The 22,754-nt window shown below is 42.4% G+C and overlaps 1 protein-coding gene across 6 annotated transcripts in view; it reads left to right on the top strand.

Annotated features, from left to right (window-relative positions):
* LOC128691561 (small G protein signaling modulator 2) overlaps positions 1-22,754 on the top strand; it is a 652,393-nt gene that overhangs the window by 130,130 nt on the left and 499,509 nt on the right. For all 6 annotated transcript variants that reach the window (XM_070088836.1, XM_070088840.1, XM_070088838.1 and 3 more), the window contains exon 3: positions 2,977-3,052. In XM_070088836.1, coding sequence (XP_069944937.1) covers positions 2,977-3,052 — 76 coding nt within the window. The remainder of the gene's footprint in view (positions 1-2,976; positions 3,053-22,754) is intronic.

Raw genomic sequence — 22,754 nt, 5'->3', positions numbered from 1 at the left:
GTTAGTTATAAATTGTTCCAGCAACAGTGTTGTTGGTTAGTTATAAATTGTTCGAGCAACAGTGTTGTGGGTTAGTTATAAATTGTTCGAGCAACAGTGTTGTGGGTTAGTTATAAATTGTTCCAGCAACAGTGTTGTGGGTTAGTTATAAATTGTTCCAGCAACAGTGTTGTGGGTTAGTTATAAATTGTTCCAGCAACAGTGTTGTGGGTTAGTTATAAATTGTTCCAGCAACAGTGTTGTGGGTTAGTTATAAATTGTTCCAGCAACAGTGTTGTGGGTTAGTTATAAACTGTTCCAGCAACAGTGTTGTGGGTTAGTTATAAATTGTTCGAGCAACAGTGTTGTGGGTTAGTTATAAATTGTTCGAGCAACAGTGTTGTGGGTTAGTTATAAATTGTTCCAGCAACAGTGTTGTTGGTTAGATATAAATTGTTCCAGCAACAGTGTTGTGGGTTATAAATTGTTCCAGCAACAGTGTTGTTGGTTATAAATTGTTCCAGCAACAGTACTGTGGGTTAGTTATAAATTGTTCCAGCAACAGTGTTGTGGGTTACTGGATAATTGTTCCAGCAACAGTGTTGTGGGTTACTGGATAATTGTTCCAGCAACAGTGTTGTGGGGTACTGGATAATTGTTCCAGCAACAGTGTTGTGGGTTACTGGATAATTGTTCCAGCAACAGTGTTGTGGGTTACTGGATAATTGTTCCAGCAACAGTGTTGTGGGTTACTGGATAATTGTTCCAGCAACAGTGTTGTGGGTTACTGGATAATTGTTCCAGCAACAGTGTTGTGGGTTACTGGATAATTGTTCCAGCAACAGTTTATCTGGAGAGGAGTTTATCTGGAGAGAGTTCCGGGGGTCAACGCCCCCGCGGCCCGGTCTGTGACCAGGCCTCCTTATGTCAGTGTCCCAGGATGCGACCCACACCAGTCGACTAACACCCAGGTACCCATTTTACTGATGGGGAACATAGACAACAGGTGAAAGAAACATGTCCAATGTTTCTACTCTGGCTGGGAATCGAACCCAGGCCCTCACCGTGTGAAGCGAGAGCGTTAGCCACCAGGCCACCAGTGTTGTGGGTTACTGGATAATTGTTCCAGCAACAGTATTTTGGGTTAGTTATCAACAGTTAATATTTATATTTGTAAAATAACGTTTATGGTTTGTAAATTTTTGATGGAAACGAGGGAGGGGTAGGGAGGAGGGGGAGGGGGAGGGGGAGGGGGAGGGGGAGGGGGAGTGCCTTGATGATGGTGAAGGGTTCTAGATCCAAATAACTGGAGATTTCTTTGCTTTTCTTGGATCAAACCTGATTCCCAGAGGTTGTACGACCCCTACGCGTTTAGCGGATCCCAGTGAAAATGTAGAAATAATAATAATTATTTTAACAGTAATTAATGCAGACTGCAAACATTGCAGAATACATTGGCTGAGAAAATTAAATAATTTGCAATATGACATTGTGTTGGCCTGTTAGTTATGTACCTGAAATAATTTACATTTTGAACATCAGGTAATTATTAATGACTTACGAAATAAAAATAACTTGATTGTCATTTTTGGAACGACTTGGGATGGGTTCGAGTCCTGTCTGGTCGGTCATTAATTAATTTTGCTTGTAATTAAGGAATGGGTAATGACAATGTTGTCATGAGAGTATTACTCATGTGCTCTTATTACTCCTTGTGTACCTTAAAGGGGAAAGGGGGGGGGGCAGTTGAGGGAGGCCTTGATACTTACTGATGAAGGGGTCTTGATCCCAGGAACTGATACACCTTCCCATTCCTTAGATAAAAAAAAGATTACGCCTCGTTCCCCAAGAATTGTATCGCCCCTGCGGGTTTAGCGTTTTCTCGTGAATATTATAATAGTACTACTAATTATTATAAGTAATATAATATTAATATGGTAGTAAAGGAGCAAAGGTTAGCATACTAGAGGCTTTTTATTATGCAAAAATGATAAAAGGAAAGCGGTGAATATGGAGAGAAAAAGAGTGGCGAGGGAGTGCAAAAAATAAGCCAGAGAATGAATGAATCTTTATCAGCAAATTTTGCCGAGAATAAGACACGATTTTGTAGAGATTTAATAAGTTTAGAAAGAGGCTTGGGACGAAAATGGACAAAGCTGTTATGCACGGAGAGATGTTAAATGGGGAAGTGGAGGTGCTGGAAAGATGGAGAGAATGTTTCAAGTTGCTCAATGTTGGTGAACAGGAGGTGGTAAAAATCATATACTGGGCAGGGACAAATATATTTTATGAGTAAGGGAAAACAAGAGGTGAACATGCGAGATAATGAGTAAAATAAAAGTGGGTAAGAATCTGAGACAGATGGGATTAAGAGAGAGACGTTAGAAACAGGTGGGATAAGGAGCAAACAGATAGACAGCAAACAAGTTATCAGTGCAGTAGTCTGTATCATACCTTGCTGGGTGGGCGGGGGAATAAGAAGCTTTATGGGGTAATAAGTATGTGGGTAAAATAGCAAGCTACCTGGAACTAAGAGGACGAGAAAATAAATACCCATGCGAGGGTGACGAGCAGAATAAAGCCTGTGTCCGACAGTCGGTTGCGCAGGACCATCTCATGGAATGTGAGGAGCCATTGCTGTTTACCAGTGTTTTCATGAGAGAAGTGTTTAGAAGCTGCCATGATATCAGTCACCAACATAATCCCACAAAAATATAGTAACTATAGCATTTCCGAACTCCTGACAAACCGGTTGCTGCCCAAACTAGTTGCTGCAGTTAGATGTTACCAGCCAACGAGGCCTAGAACAGAAGAACGGACGGGGACTCAAACCATGGTCCACGCTGTAACCACTCAGTTAGAGTTTACAATAGGATGATTTTACAACCAGCACTTTTGTGACTCCCTATACCATATAAATATCGCTTGATTTAGTGGTCTCTATTACTTACATGTGTGTATGTATTATATTACTTACATGTATGTGTGTACTTACAGGTGAAGCAGATCATGGAGGAGGCTGTCACTCGCAAGTTTGTTCACGAGGAAAGTAGCACCATTACCTCCCTATGTGGTGAGTGTTACTGTGTGTGTGTGTGTGTGTGTGTGTGTGTGTGTGTGTGTGTGTGTGTGTGTGTGTGTGTGTGTGTGTTTATACTCACGTAGTTGTGGTTGCAGGGGTCGAGTCACAGCTCCTGACCCCGCGTCTTCACTGGCCGCTACTAGGTCACTCTTCCTGCTCCATGAGCTTTATCATACTTCTTAAAGCTATATATGGACCCTGCCTCCACTACATCACTTCCCAGACTATTCTACTTCCTGACAGCTCTGTGACTGAACAAATACTTCCTGACATGTTGAAGATTGAGACACTTATGCAGCATATGGGAATCTTTATTCAGGAAACGTTTCGCCACACAGTGGCTTCATCAGTCCAATACAAAGAGGAAGGCGTAAGGAGAGGAGGAGAATGAGGTAATCAGTCCCTCAACCTGGAGTCGATGTGTTCAGTCCATCTACAAGATTGATGGACTGAACACATCGACTCCAGGTTGAGGGACTGATTACCTCATTCTCCTCCTCTCCTTACGCCTTCCTCTTTGTATTGGACTGATGAAGCCACTGTGTGGCGAAACGTTTCCTGAATAAAGATTCCCATATGCTGCATAAGTGTCTCAATCTTCAACTTGTCGGTTTTTCAAACCATTCATCACAACTTCCTGACATCCCTGTGATTAATTCGAGTCTTCATCTTCCAACTGTGACCCCTTGTTGCTGTGTCCCATCTCTGGAAAATCCTGTCTGTCCACCTTGTCGATTCCTCTCAGTATTTTATATGTCGTTATCATATTCCCCCCTATCTCTCATGTCTTCCAGTGTCGTCAGGTCGATTTCTCTTAACCTCTACTCGTAGGACATACCTCTTAGCTCCGGGACTAGTCTTGTTGCAAACTTTTGCACTTTCTCTAATTTCCATAAGGGCGGCTGGCTAGGTATGGGTTCCAAACTGGTGCTGCATACTCCAACATAAGACTAACGTACACTGTGTACAGGGTCCTGAACGATTTCTTATTGAGATGTCGGAATGCTATTCTTAGGTTTGCTAGCGCCCATATGCTGCAGCAGTTACTTGGTTGATGTGCGCTTCAGGAGATGTGCCCGGTGTTATACTCACCCCAAGATCCTTTTCTTTGAGTGAGGTTTGTAGTCTCTGGCCCCCTAGACTGTCCTCCGTCTGCGGTCTTCCTTGCCCTTCCCCAATCTTCATTACTTTGCATTTGGTGGGTTGAAGTCCAGGAGCCAGTTGCTGGACCAGGCCTGTAGCCTGTCCAGATCCCTTTGTAGTTCTGCCTGATCCTCGTCTGATTGAACTATTCTCATCAACCTCACATCATCCTCAAACAGGGATATATTTCTGAGTCTATTCCTTCTGTCATGTCGTTCACATACATCAGAAACAGCACCAGTCCTAGGACTGACCCCGCTCGTCACAGGCGCCCACTCTGACACCTCATAACGTACCATGACTCGCCGTTATTTTCCCGACAGGTATTCCCTGAGCCATTGGAGTGCCTTCCCTGTTATCCCTGCCTGGTCCTCCAGCTTTCACACTAAACTCTTGTGTGGAACTGTATCAGACGCCTTCTTACAGTCCAAGAAAATGCAATCTTCCGACTCCTCTCTCTCTTATCTTACTGCTGTCACCCTGTCATAGAACTCCAGTAGGTTTGTGACACAGGATTTCCCGTCCTTGAAACCGTGCTGGTTGTTATTGATAAGCTCGTTTCTTTCTAGGTGCTCCACCATTCTTCTGATAATCTTCTCCATGACTTTACATACTATACATGTCAGTGACACTGGTCTGTAGTTTAATGCTTCGTATTTGTCTCCTTTTTTAAAAATTGGGACTACATTTGCTGTCTTCCATACCTCATGTAGTCGCCTTGTTTCGATAGATGTGTTGAAGATTGTTGTCAGTGGTACACATAGCGCCTTTGCGCCCTCTCTCGGTACCCATGGAGAGATGTTATCTGGCCCCATCGCCTTTGAGGTATCTAGCTCGCTTAGAAGCCTCTTCACTTCTTCCTAGGTTGTATGTATTGTATCCAACGCTTGATGGTGTACCCCACCTCTCTATCTTTCTGGAGTCTCTTCTGTCTCCTCTGTGAACACTTTGAATCTTATGTTGAGCTCCTTACATACTTTGCAGTCGTTTCTTGTGATTTCCCCTCCTTCCTTCTTCAGCCTGATTACCTGGTCCTTGACTATTGTCTTCTTCCTGATGTGGCTGTACAACAGCTTTGGGCCAGATTTGGCTTTCACTGCAATGTCATTTTTGTATTGTCATTGGGCCTCCTCTCTTACCTGTGCATATTCATTTCTGACTCTACGACTGCTCTCCTTAATCTCCTGGGTCATTTGCCTTCTATACTTCTTCCATTCTCTAGTACACTTGGTTTTGGTCTCTCTACACCTTTGGGTGAACTAAGGTCTCATCCTGGCTTTCTCATTATTTCTGTTACCCTTGGGTACAAACCTCTACTCGGCTTCCTTGTATATTGTTGTCACATATTCCATCATCTCATTTATTGACTTCCCTGCCAGTTCTCTGTCCCACTGAACCCCGTGCAGGAAATTCTTCATGGCTGTGTAGTCCCTTCTCTTGTAGTGTGGCTTCATTCATTCTGGCCTTCCTGCTTCCCTCTCCACTTGTATTTCTACAATGTATTCGAAGCTCAGAACCACATGGTCACTGGCCCCGAAGGGTCTTTCATATGTGATGTCCTCAGTATCTGCACTACTCAAGGTGAATTCTAGGTCCAGTCTCGCTGGTTCATCCTCTCCTCTCTCTCTCTGGTAGTGTCCCTTACATGTTGATACATGAGGTTTTCCAGTACTACCTCCATCATCTTAGTCCTCCACGTTTCTGGGCCCCCATGTGGCTGCAGGTTCTCCCAGTTTCCTTTTGATTGAAGTCACTTACAATCAGCAGCTTTGCTGTGCTCGCATGAACCCTTCTGGCCACTTCAGCCGTTACTCTCATCTTGCCTTGGCCTTCTGTTGTTCTGTGGTGGGTTATACATCACTATAATTACCGCCTTGGAACCTCCAGACTGAAGTGTCCCTATTATGTAGTCTCTTGCTTCTCCTCTCTCCAGCTCATGAAAATCCCATTGGTTTTTGATGAGCAGCACTCATCCACCCCCTCTGTTCCCTCTGTCTTTTCTCAGGATCTGATATCCCGTTGGAAAGATGGCATCTGTTATCATTCCTGTGAGTTTGGTTTCTGTGAGAGCTATGATGTCCAGTGATGCCTCTTTTATTCTTTCATGCCACTCCTCCCACTTACGTTTTTCCATCAGTGTTGGTGTACCATACCTTCAGTTTGCTCTCCAACACTGTGTTCTGGGGGACGGGGGTTCTGTGGGGGTGGAAGACATGGCAGTGTGCTGTGGAATTGTACAGCATAATGTGGAGTGGGGGCTATAAGTGTGGATTGTGCATTGTTGGGATAGCATGTTTGGCTGTGGGGTTCTTGGGGTGGTTCTGTGGGTGTTTGCGCTTGTTGCTCTACCCTGCTCTGGTTGTCCTCTGCTGACTCTGTCCTTGTGTGTGTGTGTGTGTGTGTGTGTGTGTGTGTGTGTGTGTGTGTGTGTGTGTGTACGTGTGTGTACGTGTGTACTCACCTATTTGTTGTTTTAGGGGTCGAGTCATATCGTTTGGCCCCTCCTCTTCGCTGATCACTCCTAGGTCCACTCTCTCCCTTCTCCATGAGCGTGGTTCCTGTCTCCACTACATCACTCTCCAGATTGTTGCACTTCCTGACAACTCTATGACTGAAGAAATACTTCCTAACATCCCTTGACTCCTCTGAGTTTTCAGCTTCCAGCTGTGATCCCTTGTTGCTGTGTCCTATCTCTTACACATTCTGACCTTATCCACCTTATCAATACATCTCGGTATTCTATATATCGTTTATCATGTCCTCCCTATCCCTCCTGTCCTCCAGTGTCGTCGGATTGATTAACCTCTCCTCATAGGATGTACCCCAATGCTCCAGGACTAGTCTCGTTGCAAACCTTAGCACTTTCTTTAATTTCTTGACGTGTTTGACCAGGTGTGGGTTCCATTCAGTGCTGCATACTCCAATATGGGCCTGAAGTACAGGCTCATAACTCCTTACTTAGATGTCGAAACGCTATTCTTAGGTTTTCCAGGCGCCCGGATGCTGCAGCAGTTACTTGGTTGATGTGCGTCTCAGGAGATGTGCTCGATATGACGTTCATTCCAAGATCCTTTTCCTTGAGGTTCACAGCCTTTGACCTTCTAGGTTATATTCCGTCTGCGGTCTTCTTTGTCCTTTCCCTAGACTTCATGACATTACATATGCTGTTGTTAAACTTCATGAGCCATTTGTCGGACCAAGCTTGCAGTCTGTCCTGATCTTGTAGGCTTACCTGATCCTCGTCCACTTGTAGTCTCCTCTTTAGCTTCACATTGTCTGCGAACAGATCAAGGATCTTGCCAATGATTGACAGCAGTGACACTGGTCTGTAGTTGTTGATTTCTGCTCTACTCTTCTTTTTGTGAACAGAGACTACATTTGCTTCTTTCCACAGAGAAGGCCATTTACACTGTATTACATATACTAGAAACAGTTATGTGAATGACGTAGGACTGACTTGTGGAACGCGACACATGCACCCTCTCTGACACTTCAAGTACCAACACACGTGTTTCTTTCCTGTCAGGTATTCCCTGATCCATTGTAGTATTTTCCCTGCTATTCCTGCCTGCTTCTCTAGCTGTTCAACCAGTCTGTTGTGTGGTACTGTGTCAAAAGACTTCCTACAGTCTACCCATCCCTCTCTCTCCTGTCTTACTTCTGTTACCTTATCGTAGAACTCCAGTAGGTTTGTGATGCAGGATTTCCCTTCCCTGAAGCCGTGCTAGTTGTCATGAACCAGTGCCTTTCTAGGTGCTCCGCCACTCTTCTGATGATCTTCTCCATAACTTTACATATTATACATGTCAGCGACACAGGTCTGTAATTTAGGGTGTGTGTGTGTGTGTGTGTGTGTGTGTGTGTGTGTGTGTGTGTGTGTGTGTGTGTGTGTGTGTGTGTGTGTGTGTGTGTGTGTTTGTGTGTGTTTGTGTGTGTGTGTGTGTGTGTGTGTGTGTGTGTGTGTGTGTGTGTGTGTATGATTGTGCGAGCGTGTGTGTGTGTGTTTGTGTGAATGTGTGTGCGTGCGTGTGCGCGCTCACGTTTGTGCACACGTTACATAGATAAACGAAACGTTCTGAATAGTTTATTTTTAGGCTATGTTTCAACGAGCATAAGGGGACAGTGTAAGTATAGATAAAATGGTGAACAGGTGAGGCGTAATGGCTTGACCCCAAAATAAAGACAACAGTTAAGATGTTTAGCAATGAACTTGTACAAGAAAAGACAGCGCATTGATTAAAGAATAGAGTTGTACATAGATATCATGTATTGGGTGGCTGCCTTGTTGTTACTTATGTAACAACATAGCCATCACTCAATACATGTTATTTATGTACAACTGGACTGTTCAATCTAAACTTTGCCTTTCCTTCTATAACTCAAGTGCTAAATATTTGTTTTTGCTTCCTTTATGTTGGAACTTCGTCTTTACACCTCCTTCTGTTCACTTTATTAATCCTTACACAGTCCGCTTATTTACACTGAGACTTGACTAAACTTTTGACCAGCGGAACGTTCGCTAAAAATAAAGTGTTCAGAATTGCATGTGTTCATTTACCTAATTGATTGTGGGTGTTTTTATAACTTCCTACTCCCATGTATATGTGTGTGTGTGTGTGTGTGTGATCGTCATCGGTTGCTGAGTGTTCCTTTGTACCCTGGATGACCTGTTGTGTGAACGTTGCTTTGATGTTGAGTTTGTGTGTTGTTGAGGCACTTGTGTTGAACCTCTTGTGGTTCCTGTGATCAGTCTTGCTTTTATTGTATCTGTTGTGGTTTTCACTGTTGTTACTGTGAGGGATGAAACAGTAGTGTTATACTCAGCTGTTGTTGTGTTATTCGGTATACCTGAAGGGAAACCTTTAAGAGATTATCTGAATTTTTTATTCTTATTTTTCTTCCAACTTTTCGATTTTATTTCGGATATAACTCGAGAACGCCCTATCCAATCGCCTTTAAATTTTCGACACTTGTGTATGATCACGAGGACCAGATTCAGCATGTACACATGCCCTATGACTAGTTATTGAAACCACTCGCAACATCCTGCAATGGCTTGGATAACTTCCCAAACTCTCAGTGGTGGAGCTTCAGGCGGTCAAAAAAGCTGCCTCCTAATTCAGCGACGGCGGAGAGTGAAATTCGTCTGTTTAAGAGCAAATTTAACCATTTTATGTGTAAAATAGCCTGGAAATTTTTAGTCTTGTTAAATTACATAAAATAAATTTGAGTTTACCTCTTCTAAATGACTTCAGTATTTAATGGCTGATGCATCGTAGGGCCAGAAGAGTACCCGTTAAGTTTCTTTTGCGTGGAAGCAAATTTATTGATGCGATAAAATAATAAAACAACGTGGAATGATTGGAATTAGTGCCATAACTGGAGAATGTTTCATCTGATCGGTTTTAAATTTTCACCATTGGTGCAGTTTCCTGAATGCAAGGTTCACGCTGCTAATGGGGGGCATAAATCCCAATTTGCCAGTCTCATCGAAGTAATCGTGATGTTCATTTTTGCTCAATAACCAAAAAATGCTTCAACTGAGTGTCTTCAAAATATTATTGACGATGCGTTCTATAAGATGGATGAAACCCCAAGTTTAGTTAGCGCAGCTGCATATTTGATATTTTACTGAAAGTGTTAAAAAATAATGGAATAATTGGTATCAGATCAGTTACTAGAGAATGTCTTTTCTGTCGAGCTTCAAACGAAGGTTGTCACTCACTCCGAGCTGTGTAAATTTAATTTACCAATTTCATTAAATGTTGTACTTTATTTGGAATTATTGTTGTATTAATTTTCGGCTGTGTGGGTGAAAATTTACCATTATTTTGCCAGCTTTAACAAATTGTATTTTTCAGTAAAAGTAATAATAATAATATCTTTATTTCTACAAGTACACGTACAAGGTATACAGACCATAGCTGACATCAATGACATACTACTATATAGAAAGCCGCTTGTTATGCAGAGCATTTCGGGAAAATTAGGTCAGTTTTGTCCCAGGATGCGACCCACACCAGTCGACTAACACCCAGGTACCCATTTTATACTGATGGATGAACATGGACAGCAGGTGTCTTAAGGAAACATGTACTAATATTTTCCAGTCGTACCGGGGATTCGATCTTCGGACCTCGGTGTGTGAGCTGAATGCACTAGCGATTGAGCTACGGGACACCTAAGTAAAAAGCAAATATTTTTTCTTACATCATTGCAGAGAATGTTATATAGAATGTGAACGAAAAAAGAAATCTAAAAAACATACACAGTTTGATGGCATTTTTAATTTTAATTAGTGGAGACTTTCGTTTGCTTTCTCATAAATTTCCGTTTTACTCGAGAACGCCATATTCGCTCGCCTTCAAATTTTCATCACTGGTATAATGTATCTTGGGCAAAATTCATGGGAACTGTTTGCATCCGTGGGATGCCTTTGTACAATCCTAAGTACTGTAATGTGCATATTAATTGGGACATTGATGAAATAAGACATTTATTAAAAAAATTAATGTTTATTTGAAAAATACATGTCAGCTTTCTTCAGACTCTGACCAACAGTTGACTTTGCTAAGCTCATATTTTCGGCGATCTGTCATATACTTAAATCTGCATGTTTTATAAGAGCTACAATACTTGCACGCTTCCTACGTGTCACATCCATCATAAATTTCAGCAGTAAACATGAATTGAAGGGAAGAATTTGGCTAAACCACATTCACTCACAGAACAAGCTTGTAAGAATTGCCTTACAGAACAACAGCTATTGTAGCACTGACGAGAGTCGCAGGGTAACACTACAGCAGGATGGTTGCCAAAAGTCGGTAGCAAACTCTTCTGAAAAGAAAAGAACTCAAACTACATTAATTATGCCGGAGACTAAGACATGAGATAATCACTAAATTTACTTCTACACTAATTAATTTGTACACTACTGTAAGATATTCTCAAATTTCGTTTCCATGTGATAGGTGGAGATAGGCTCCTCTGATCGGCTTCAAAATTTCAACACTGTTGTATCCTTAGAAGAAGGTTGACATTTAATGGAGGTGTGTAGATGTCATTTTGCTATTTTTTGTTTTTAGTGTGCAAATTAAATGAGACATAAGTAAATTTTGTGGTTATCTCATGATGTGTTTATGTGAAGGATCTCAAGAAAACCAACAAAGATTCTTCAATGGTGTAGGCTGTGTAGGCACAAATTTTGTAGGATTCCATTTAATAAATGGAAAATGCGTCTTCTGGTAGGCATTAAACTTTTAGCGCTGATGTGTTTTCCTCAAGGGAAATAATTTCTTCATGTTACGTTGTGTAAGTTATCATGTGTCAATTGTATTAATCAAATTGGTTTATGTGGACTAACTGAAGAATGTTTATTCTGATCAGAAATAAGTCACTGTGATTGAGTTTATTTGGTTAACTTAAGTTAAATCAACTTAATGTTCTTTTATGTGCCTATAACATCTGTGTGACCTCAAGACCATTGTTCAAAATTTCTACGTTATGTACACTAAGCTTACGTAAAACTTGTTCACTTAAATACTTATTGTACTTACATAAAGTGTGGACTAAATTTGGCCTGTACTTTACGATTTGCTTTTTTTTTTTTCAAAGAAACTGGAAAACATGAAATATTGCTTTTCATGGGATAATTTGTGTGTCGCATCTGATTAGCTTTAGTCCTTCCATGCTGATAACTTGATAATGCAGTTTGTAAACGGCGTCAAGCTTAATGTGCTGGAGTGGTTCGGGATGTGGGCCTTTTTGGTCTCTGTGAAAGGTTTAAATTAGATTTGGGTTGTGTTTGTAGTAATTCACCATTTTTATTGAAAAAGAACAAATTTGTATATTAGTTTCCATATGATGGTTTATAAATGTCTCTTCTGATTCCCTTCAGATCTTCAGCGCTAATATTTAACTGCATTATCTACTTATGCCGCACTCTGCAGTTTTCCAGCCGCGTGCATTGAGGTAGAGGAGACTGGGGGGTTATGGTGTAGCGGAATAATGGCTGTAAGAAGACTAATGGCAGTACAAAATATTCTTGGTGTAGCGGAATAATGACTGTAAGAAGACTAATGGCAGTACAAAATATTCTTGGTGTAGCGGAATAATGGCTGTAAGAAGACTAATGGCAGTACAAAATATTCTTGGTGTAGCGGAATAATGGCTGTAAGAAGACTAATGGCAGTACAAAATATTCTTAGAGTAAAGAACGTTTTGATTTATGGAAGGTTTCACCCACTGGTGATTTTATCAAAAACATGGGAGACAGACTCAGACCTGTGTAAAGCAGTGTGTGTCAGGTGAGAGTCGAGTGATGGTGAGGTCCAGAGTGGACACTCGCCACACACACCACCACTACAAGCACCACCATCATTATCATTATTACCACCACCAACATCATTAACTACAGCAACACTCCAATACAAGCACCACCACCAACAACAACACTCCAATACAAGCACCTCAAACACCAACAACAACTACAACACCCCAATACAAGAACCACGAACAACACTGCCACTACCACCCACTACAAGCATCACAAGTAAGACTACCGCTACAAGCACCACGGACAATGCCACCACAGCAGGCACCACCACCACTGCCACAACCAGAAACACCACCAAGACCACAAGCACCACCACCAAAACCATAAGCAACACCACAAGCACCACCACCAACACCACAAGCACCACCACCAAAACCATAAGCACCACCACCAACACCACAAGCACCACCAAAAACACCCACACCACAAGTACCACCACCAACACCACAAGTACCGCCAACAACACCCACACCACAAGCACCACCACCAACACCATAAGTACCGCCAACATCACCCACACCACAAGTACCGCCAACAACAACCACACCACAAGCACCGCCAACAACACCCACACCAGAAGCACCACCAGCAACACCACAAGCACCAACACCCACCACAAGCACCACCACCAACACCCACACCACAAGCACCACCACCAACACCCACACCACAAGCACCACCACCAACACCCACACCACAAGCACCACCACCAACACCCACACCACAAGCACCACCACCAACACCCACACCACAAGCACCACCACCAACACCCACACAACAAGCACCACCACCAACACCCACACCACAAGCACCACCAGCAACACCCACACCACAAGCACCAACACCCACACCACAAGCACCGCCAACAACACCCATACTACATACACCACAAACACCACCACCAGCAACACACACCACAAACACCACCAGCAACACACACCACAAACACCACCATCAATACCCATACCACAAGCACCACCACCAACACCCACTCCACAAGCACCGCCAGCAACACACGCGCCACCACCAACACCACCACCCGCACCACCACCCGCACCACCAACAACAACACAAGCACCACCAACAACAACACAAGCACCACCAACAACTCCACAAGCACCATCAACAACTCCACAAGTACCGTCAACAACACCACAAGCACCACCACCAACACCCTCACCAAGTACCCCCCACCCCCATCAATACCACCAACACCACTATTTCCACCACTAACATTACTACTGTAAGCACCACCAACATCAGCATTACAAGCACCACCATCAACATCAACATTACAAGCACCACCATCAACATCAACATTACAAGCACCACCACCAACATCAACATTACAAGCACCACCATCAACATCAACATTACAAGCACCACCATCAACATCAACATTACAAGCACCACCACCAACATCAACATTACAAGCACCACCACCAACATCAACATTACAAGCACCACCACCAACATCAACATTACAAGCACCACCACCAACATCAACATTACAAGCACCACCATCAACATCAACATTACAAGCACCATCAACATCAACATTACAAGCACCACCACCAACATCAACATTACAAGCACCACCACCAACATCAACATTACAAGCACCACCATCAACATCAACATTACAAGCACCACCACCAACATCAACATTACAAGCACCACCATCAACATCAACATTACAAGCACCACCATCAACATCAACATTACAAGCACCACCACCATCAACATTACAAGCACCACCACCAACATCAACATTACAAGCACCACCACCAACATCAACATTACAAGCACCACCATCAACATTACAAGCACCACCACCAACATCAACATTACAAGCACCACCACCAACATCAACATTACAAGCACCACCATCAACATCAACATTACAAGCACCACCACCAACATCAACATTACAAGCACCACCATCAACATTACAAGCACCACCATCAACATCAACATTACAAGCACCACCACCATCAACATTACAAGCACCACCATCAACATCAACATTACAAGCACCACCACCATCAACATTACAAGCACCACCATCAACATCAACATTACAAGCACCACCATCAACATCAACATTACAAGCACCACCATCAACATCAACATTACAAGCACCACCACCAACATCAACATTACAAGCACCACCACCAACATCAACATTACAAGCACCACCACCAACATCAACATTACAAGCACCACCACCAACATCAACATTACAAGCACCACCACCAACATCAACATTACAAACACCACCATCAACATCAACATTACAAGCACCACCACCAACATCAACATTACAAGCACCACCACCAACATCAACATTACAAGCACCACCACCAACATCAACATTACAAGCACCACCATCAACATCAACATTACAAGCACCACCACCAACATCAACATTACAATCACCACCATCAACATCAACATTACAAGCACCACCACCAACATCAACATTACAAGCACCACCATCAACATCAACATTACAAGCACCACCATCAACATCAACATTACAAGCACCACCATCAACATCAACATTACAAGCACCACCATCAACATCAACATTACAAGCACCACCACCAACATCAGCATTACAAGCACCACCATCAACATCAACATTACAAGCACCACCACCAACATCAACATTACAAGCACCACCATCAACATCAACATTACAAGCACCATCAACATCAACATTACAAGCACCACCATCAACATCAACATTACAAGCATCAACATCAACATTACAAGCACCACCATCAACATCAACATTACAAGCACCACCACCAACATCAACATTACAAGCACCACCATCAACATCAGCATTACAAGCACCACCATCAACATCAACATTACAAGCACCACCACCAACATCAGCATTACAAGCACCACCATCAGCATCAACATTACAAGCACCACCATCAACATCAACATTACAAGCACCACCACCAACATCAACATTACAAGCACCACCATCAACATCAACATTACAAGCACCACCATCAACATCAACATTACAAGCACCACCATCAACATCAACATTACAAGCACCACCATCAACATCAACATTACAAGCACCACCACCAACATCAGCATTACAAGCACCACCATCAACATCAACATTACAAGCACCACCACCAACATCAACATTACAAGCACCACCATCAACATCAACATTACAAGCACCATCAACATCAACATTACAAGCACCACCATCAACATCAACATTACAAGCATCAACATCAACATTACAAGCACCACCATCAACATCAACATTACAAGCACCACCATCAACATCATCATTACAAGCACCACCATCAACATCAACATTACAAGCACCACCACCAACATCAACATTACAAGCACCACCACCAACATCAGCATTACAAGCACCACCATCAACATCAACATTACAAGCACCACCATCAACATCAACATTACAAGCACCACCATCAACATCAACATTACAAGCACCACCATCAACATCAACATTACAAGCACCACCATCAACATTAACATTACAAGCACCACCATCAACATTACAAGCACCACCATCAACATCAACATTACAAGCACCACCATCAACATCAACATTACAAGCACCACCATCAACATCAACATTACAAGCACCACCATCAACATCAACATTACAAGCACCACCATCAACATCAACATTACAAGCACCACCATCAACATCAACATTACAAGCACCACCATCAACATCAACATTACAAGCACCACCATCAACATCAACATTACAAGCACCACCATCAACATCAACATTACAAGCACCACCACCAACATCAGCATTACAAGCACCACCACCAACATCAACATTACAAGCACCACCACCAACATCAACATTACAAGCACCACCATCAACATTACAAGCACCACCACCAACATCAGCATTACAAGCACCACCACCAACATCAACATTACAAGCACCACCACCATCAACATTACAAGCACCACCACCAACATCAGCATTACAAGCACCACCATCAACATCAACATTACAAGCACCACCATCAACATCAACATTACAAGCACCACCATCAACATCAACATTACAAGCACCACCACCAGCATCAGCATTACAAGCACCACCATCAACATCAACATTACAAGCACCACCATCAACATCAACATTACAAGCACCACCACCATCAGCATTACAAGCACCACCACCAACATCAACATTACAAGCACCACCACCAACATCAACATTACAAGCACCACCACCAACATCAGCATTACAAGCACCACCATCAACATCAACATTACAAGCACCACCACCAACATCAGCATTACAAGCACCACCATCAACATCAACATTACAAGCACCACCACCAACATCAACATTACAAGCACCACCATCAACATTACAAGCACCACCATCATCAACATTACAAGCACCACCACCAACATCAGCATTACAAGCACCACCATCAACATCAACATTACAAGCACCACCACCAACATCAACATTACAAGCACCACCATCAACATCAACATTACAAGCACCACCATCAACATCAACATTACAAGCACCACCACCAACATCAACATTAGAAGCACCACCATCAACATCAATATTACAGGCACCACCATCAACATCAACATTACAAGCACCACCATCAACATCAACATTACAAGCACCACCACCAACATCAGCATTACAAGCACCACCACCAACATCAACATTACAAGCACCACCGTCAACATCAACATTACAAGCACCACCATCAACATCAACATTACAAGCACCACCATCAACATCAACATTACAAGCACCACCAGCAACATCAGCATTACAAGCACCACCACCAACCTCAACATTACAAGCACCATCAGCAATAACGCCACCACAAACACTACCAGTAACACCCCTACCAAGCGCATCACCTCACTACAGGCACTAACACCACCATTACAAGCTCCAGCACCACCACCAACACCACCGCTAGAAGAACTACCACCAACACTTCTACCACAGGCACTCTCGCCAACACCACCACCACTACAAGTACTAGTACCAGCTCCACTACAAGCACCACAACCACCACCACCACTACATGCACCACCACCACTACCACCACCACCACCACTACCACCACCACTACTACCATCAGCACCACTACCACCACCACTACAAGCACCACCACCACAATCAACACCGCCACCACTGTCACCACCACTACCACCACTACCACCACCACTACTACCACCACTACTACCGCCACCACTGTCACCACCTCTACCACCAGCACCACTACCACCACCACTACTACCACCACTACAACCACCAGCACCACTACCACCAACACCACTATCACCAACACTGCTACCACCACTATCACCACCACTGCTACCACCACTGCTAACACCAGCACCACTACTACCACCAGCATCACTACCACCACCACCACCACTACAGCACCACCACCATTGCAAGCACCACCACCACTACAAGCACCACCACAACTACCACTACAAGCACCACCACCACTACAGCACCACCACCATTGCAAGCACCACCACCACTACAAGTACCACCACTACAAGCACCACCACAACTACCGCTACAAGCACCACCACCACTACAGCACCACCACCATTGCAAGCACCACCACCACTACCACCACTACCACCACCACCACCACCACCACTACAAGCACCACCACAACTACCACTACAAGCACCACCACCACTACAGCACCACCACCATTGCAAGCACCACCACCACTACAAGTACCACCACTACAAGCACCACCACAACTACCGCTACAAGCACCACCACCACTACAGCACCACCACCATTGCAAGCACCACCACCACTACCACCACCACCACCACTACAAGCACCACCACAACTACCGCTACAAGCACCACCATCACTACAGCACCACCACCATTGCAAGCACCACCACCACTACAAGTACCACCACTACAAGCACCATCACTACCACCACTATCACAAGCACCACCACTACAAACACCACCACTACAAGCACCACTACAAGCACCACCACTACAAGCACCACTACCACCACTTTTAAAGTTTACTAAATTTTCTGCTGAAGTCGTCATTTTTTCAGCAGTTTCTGGCTAAAACATTTATTTTGCCTTATTTTTCATAATTTATATTTTTTAGTTTGATATAATTGATCATTTAGTGTCCAACCTTCCTCTCAACTCTCTGTAATTAAGTCTTCCTTCTCGCATAATGAGAATTTTAATGTTTACCAAGATAATGAACTTAATGCTAATGTTGACACACACGCACACCTGTGTGTTTCCTTCCTTATAATGTAGATGATCCTAACACGTTTCCCTCCTTATAATGTTGGTGATCCTAACACGTTTCCTTCCTTATAATGTAGGTGATCCTAATACGTTTCCCTCCTTATAATGTTGGTGATCCTAACACGTTTCCTTCCTTATAATGTTGGTGATCCTAACACGTTTCCCTCCTTATAATGTTGGTGATCCTAACACGTTTCCCTCCTTATAATGTTGGTGATCCTAACACGTTTCCCTCCTTATAATGTTAGTGATCCTAACACGTTTCCTTCCTTATAATGTTGGTGATCCTAACACGTTTCCCTCCTTATAATGTTGGTGATCCTAACACGTTTCCTTCCTTATAATGTTGGTGATCCTAACACGTTTCCTTCCTTATAATGTAGGTGATCCTAACACGTTTCCCTCCTTATAATGTTGGTGATCCTAACACGTTTCCTTCCTTATAATGTTTGTGATCCTAACACGTTTCCCTCCTTATAATGTTGGTGATCCTAACACGTTTCCTTCCTTATAATGTTGGTGATCCTAACACGTTTCCCTCCTTATAATGTTGGTGATCCTAACATGTTTCCCTCCTTATAATGTTGGTGATCCTAACACGTTTCCTTCCTTATAATGTAGGTGATCCTAACACGTTTCCCTCCTTATAATGTTGGTGATCCTAACACGTTTCCTTCCTTATAATGTTGGTGATCCTAACACGTTTCCCTCCTTATAATGTTGGTGATCCTAACACGTTTCCCTCTTTATAATGTTGGTGATCCTAACACGTTTCCCTCTTTATAATGTTGGTGATCCTAACACGTTTCCCTCCTTATAATGTTGGTGATCCTAACACGTTTCCCTCCTTATAATGTTGGTGATCCTAACACGTTTCCCTCATAATGTTGATGATCCTAACGCGTTTCACTCCTTATAATCTTGGCGATCCTAACACGTTTCCCTCATTATAATGCTGTATCTACGACGTGTTTCCCTTTTTATAATGATGGTGTCTACAAGACGTTTCCCTTCTTATGATGATGGTGTCTACAAGACGTTTCCCTTCTTATAATGATGGTGTCTACAAACGTTTAGGTCCTAATAATCCTGTTGGTGGTTTAGAAAGACACGTAAGCACAACTCGTTCTCACCGAATCAGACCTCAGACGCCGACGGTGTCCAGAAGCCTCGCTAATCGCCGTCACCGACACAATAGAACGTAACACTAGAAACCAGAAAAATTTCTTAAACATTAGTATACATGATACTCAAGCAGGCCAAGCACCACCATCCCAACACACGAGTCACATGATCTCATCGTCTATCCGTCCTCATTCCAACATGGCATTCTTCAGGTCACCATGCGTCACTCACACCTCACTCTCCGCCTATATATAATGTCTTTCTACCTCTGTATGTTAGAAGTGATCAAGGTCACGGAACCGAAACGTTTTCTGACAAATATGTCATAGTGTTTGCTTACGTGTCTTTCTAAACCAACTTGTCGGTATTTATTACCAAGGTTTATACAATCCTGATGGTCCCAGCACGTTGAAGAGCTTCGTCGAACTCCGTCATCCCAAAATGTTTATATAATGTACATCCCACAATGTTTATATAATGTACATCCCACAATGTTTATATCATTTACATCCCACAATGTTTATATCATTTACATCCCACAATGTTTATATCATTTACATCCCACAGTGTTTATATCATTTACATCCCACAGTGTTTATATCATTTACATCCCACAGTGTTTATATCATTTACATCCCACAGTGTTTATATCATTTACATCCCACAGTGTTTATATCATTTACATCCCACAGTGTTTATATCATTTACATCCCACAATGTTTATATCATTTACATCCCACAATGTTTATATCATTTACATCCCACAATGTTTATATCATTTACATGGTGCTGAATGTTGATACATTAATAAAAAGACTCCTACTATGACCCTCACAGCTTTATATAATAATACATTACATCGCGATAAATATTCTAATTTATATTGCGGTTCACAACACTTTTTATAGAACAAAATATATATAGTAAGTAATCCTCACAGTACATATAATCGTGACACTAACAAAAAAATTAACATTGCAGAAGTCTTGAAACTTACAAGGTGTGAAAATCAGTCATTTTGCAACAACACTCTAATAAATTATTTTATTGAAATAGAACTTATGTTTGGCTGCTATTTAAAACAGAATTTATGTTTGGCTGCTATTTAAAACAGAATTTATGTTTGGTTGCTATTTAAAACAGAATTTATGTTTGGCTGCTATTTAAAACAGAATTTATGTTTGGCTGCTATTTAAAACAGAATTTATGTTTGGCTGCTATTTAAAACAGAATTTATGTTTGGTTGCTATTTAAAATGCGATATTTGGGCTTTACGGACAATCCATTACTGCCATTATTATTTTTTGTTGCCATACTACCTAATAACTGCTGCGAGTCGACTCTCTCACACACTTGATCTCATCATATTTCTTTATTCCTCACAGAATATTACACTCGTAACTGGAAGAACAAAATATCCTCAGTGTAAGGAATACATCTTTGCTATATTTACTACACAAATTTCCAGCTTTTTCTTTTACCTCAACTACGCTCATTCTGGATATTTTCACGGAAGTGAAGGGTAACCTCGCCTCTCATTTTTCCTTATGTTTCCAATAAGGTAATCCAGAAGAGTTTAAAAAAAAATCTGAGCTTGTATCTGTCATTTTCTGAATATTTGTTTCCTTGGCGAAACTCTTCCTATGTTTTCGTTGTTTTTTTTTTTTCCTATAAGAGGCTGTTACATTAATATTTTCAGCACCAAACTTACATTCTGATAAGATTACATATCAACTGTTATTTTAATAAAATCCTCCTTAACGTTTTCTAATTTTTTAACGTTTGGCTTCAAGTTTTTTGCTTTTGTAGTCAGTGGCTCTTAGAATTTTCATCCATACTAAATCACTCAGCGGAATCCATATAGATAACAATTACAACCAAATATGAACAGCAAAATAGTTCAGTACACTGAACCCTGGCTGACCATCATGCGGTGGTCAGGAGAACCAACACTCGTCCATCAGTGACTTCGTGCAAAGTAAACGCCAGTATTCAGGAATACAAGTACGCTTGTGTAACTCCCAATAGCAACAACGCACGTGTGGTTCATCGGATTAAAACTTATACGTAATGCATGGCAAGATGCTCAACTTGCCATCAAAGAAACAGACAAGACCAGATGTCTGAAAGAGGTATTTCTTAGTGCACAGAACACTAGTGAACAGATTTAAGGCGCACTTCACTTGCACACATCATGTTACTGGGACATTTTAAGGAATATAGATGTACAGGAATTAGAAACCAGAAGATATTTCAACATAATTGAGCAGTGTACCTAAGCATTGCTATACGAACTCTTTGATTTGTCGCATTCCAATTATTTCACTCGCTTCATCACGGCAGTACTCTCTTCTGCTTCTACTTTTCCTCCCAGGAGTATATTCTCTCTCTCTCTCTCTCTCTCTCTCTCTCTCTCTCTCTCTCTCTCTCTCTCTCTCTCTCTCTCTCTCTCTCTCTCTCTCTCTCTTTCTCTCTTATATATATATACACCGCATATTTTTGATGATATCTGAACTTGATAAACCTCTGTATAAAAGGATACATTGTCCCAGTAACAAGTGGTTCTTCAATGTTTGTGTTTTCTACACTCAGGCGGAGAAGGGGGAAGAAAAGGGAAGTAGAGGCGACCTTTGACCTTTCTCTGGGCGTGGCGTGTGGACAATTACCTACCCACAGGTGATTACTGCCACAGCTGAGGGTGACGGCGTGAGCCTCACGTTTTCGGGGGACGCGCCGCCCCTCCGAAATTTCATT

The sequence above is a fragment of the Cherax quadricarinatus genome, chromosome 26, assembly GCF_038502225.1.
Source record: "Cherax quadricarinatus isolate ZL_2023a chromosome 26, ASM3850222v1, whole genome shotgun sequence".
Lineage (NCBI taxonomy): Eukaryota > Metazoa > Arthropoda > Malacostraca > Decapoda > Parastacidae > Cherax > Cherax quadricarinatus.
This window is presented reverse-complemented; position numbering and strand designations above follow the sequence as displayed.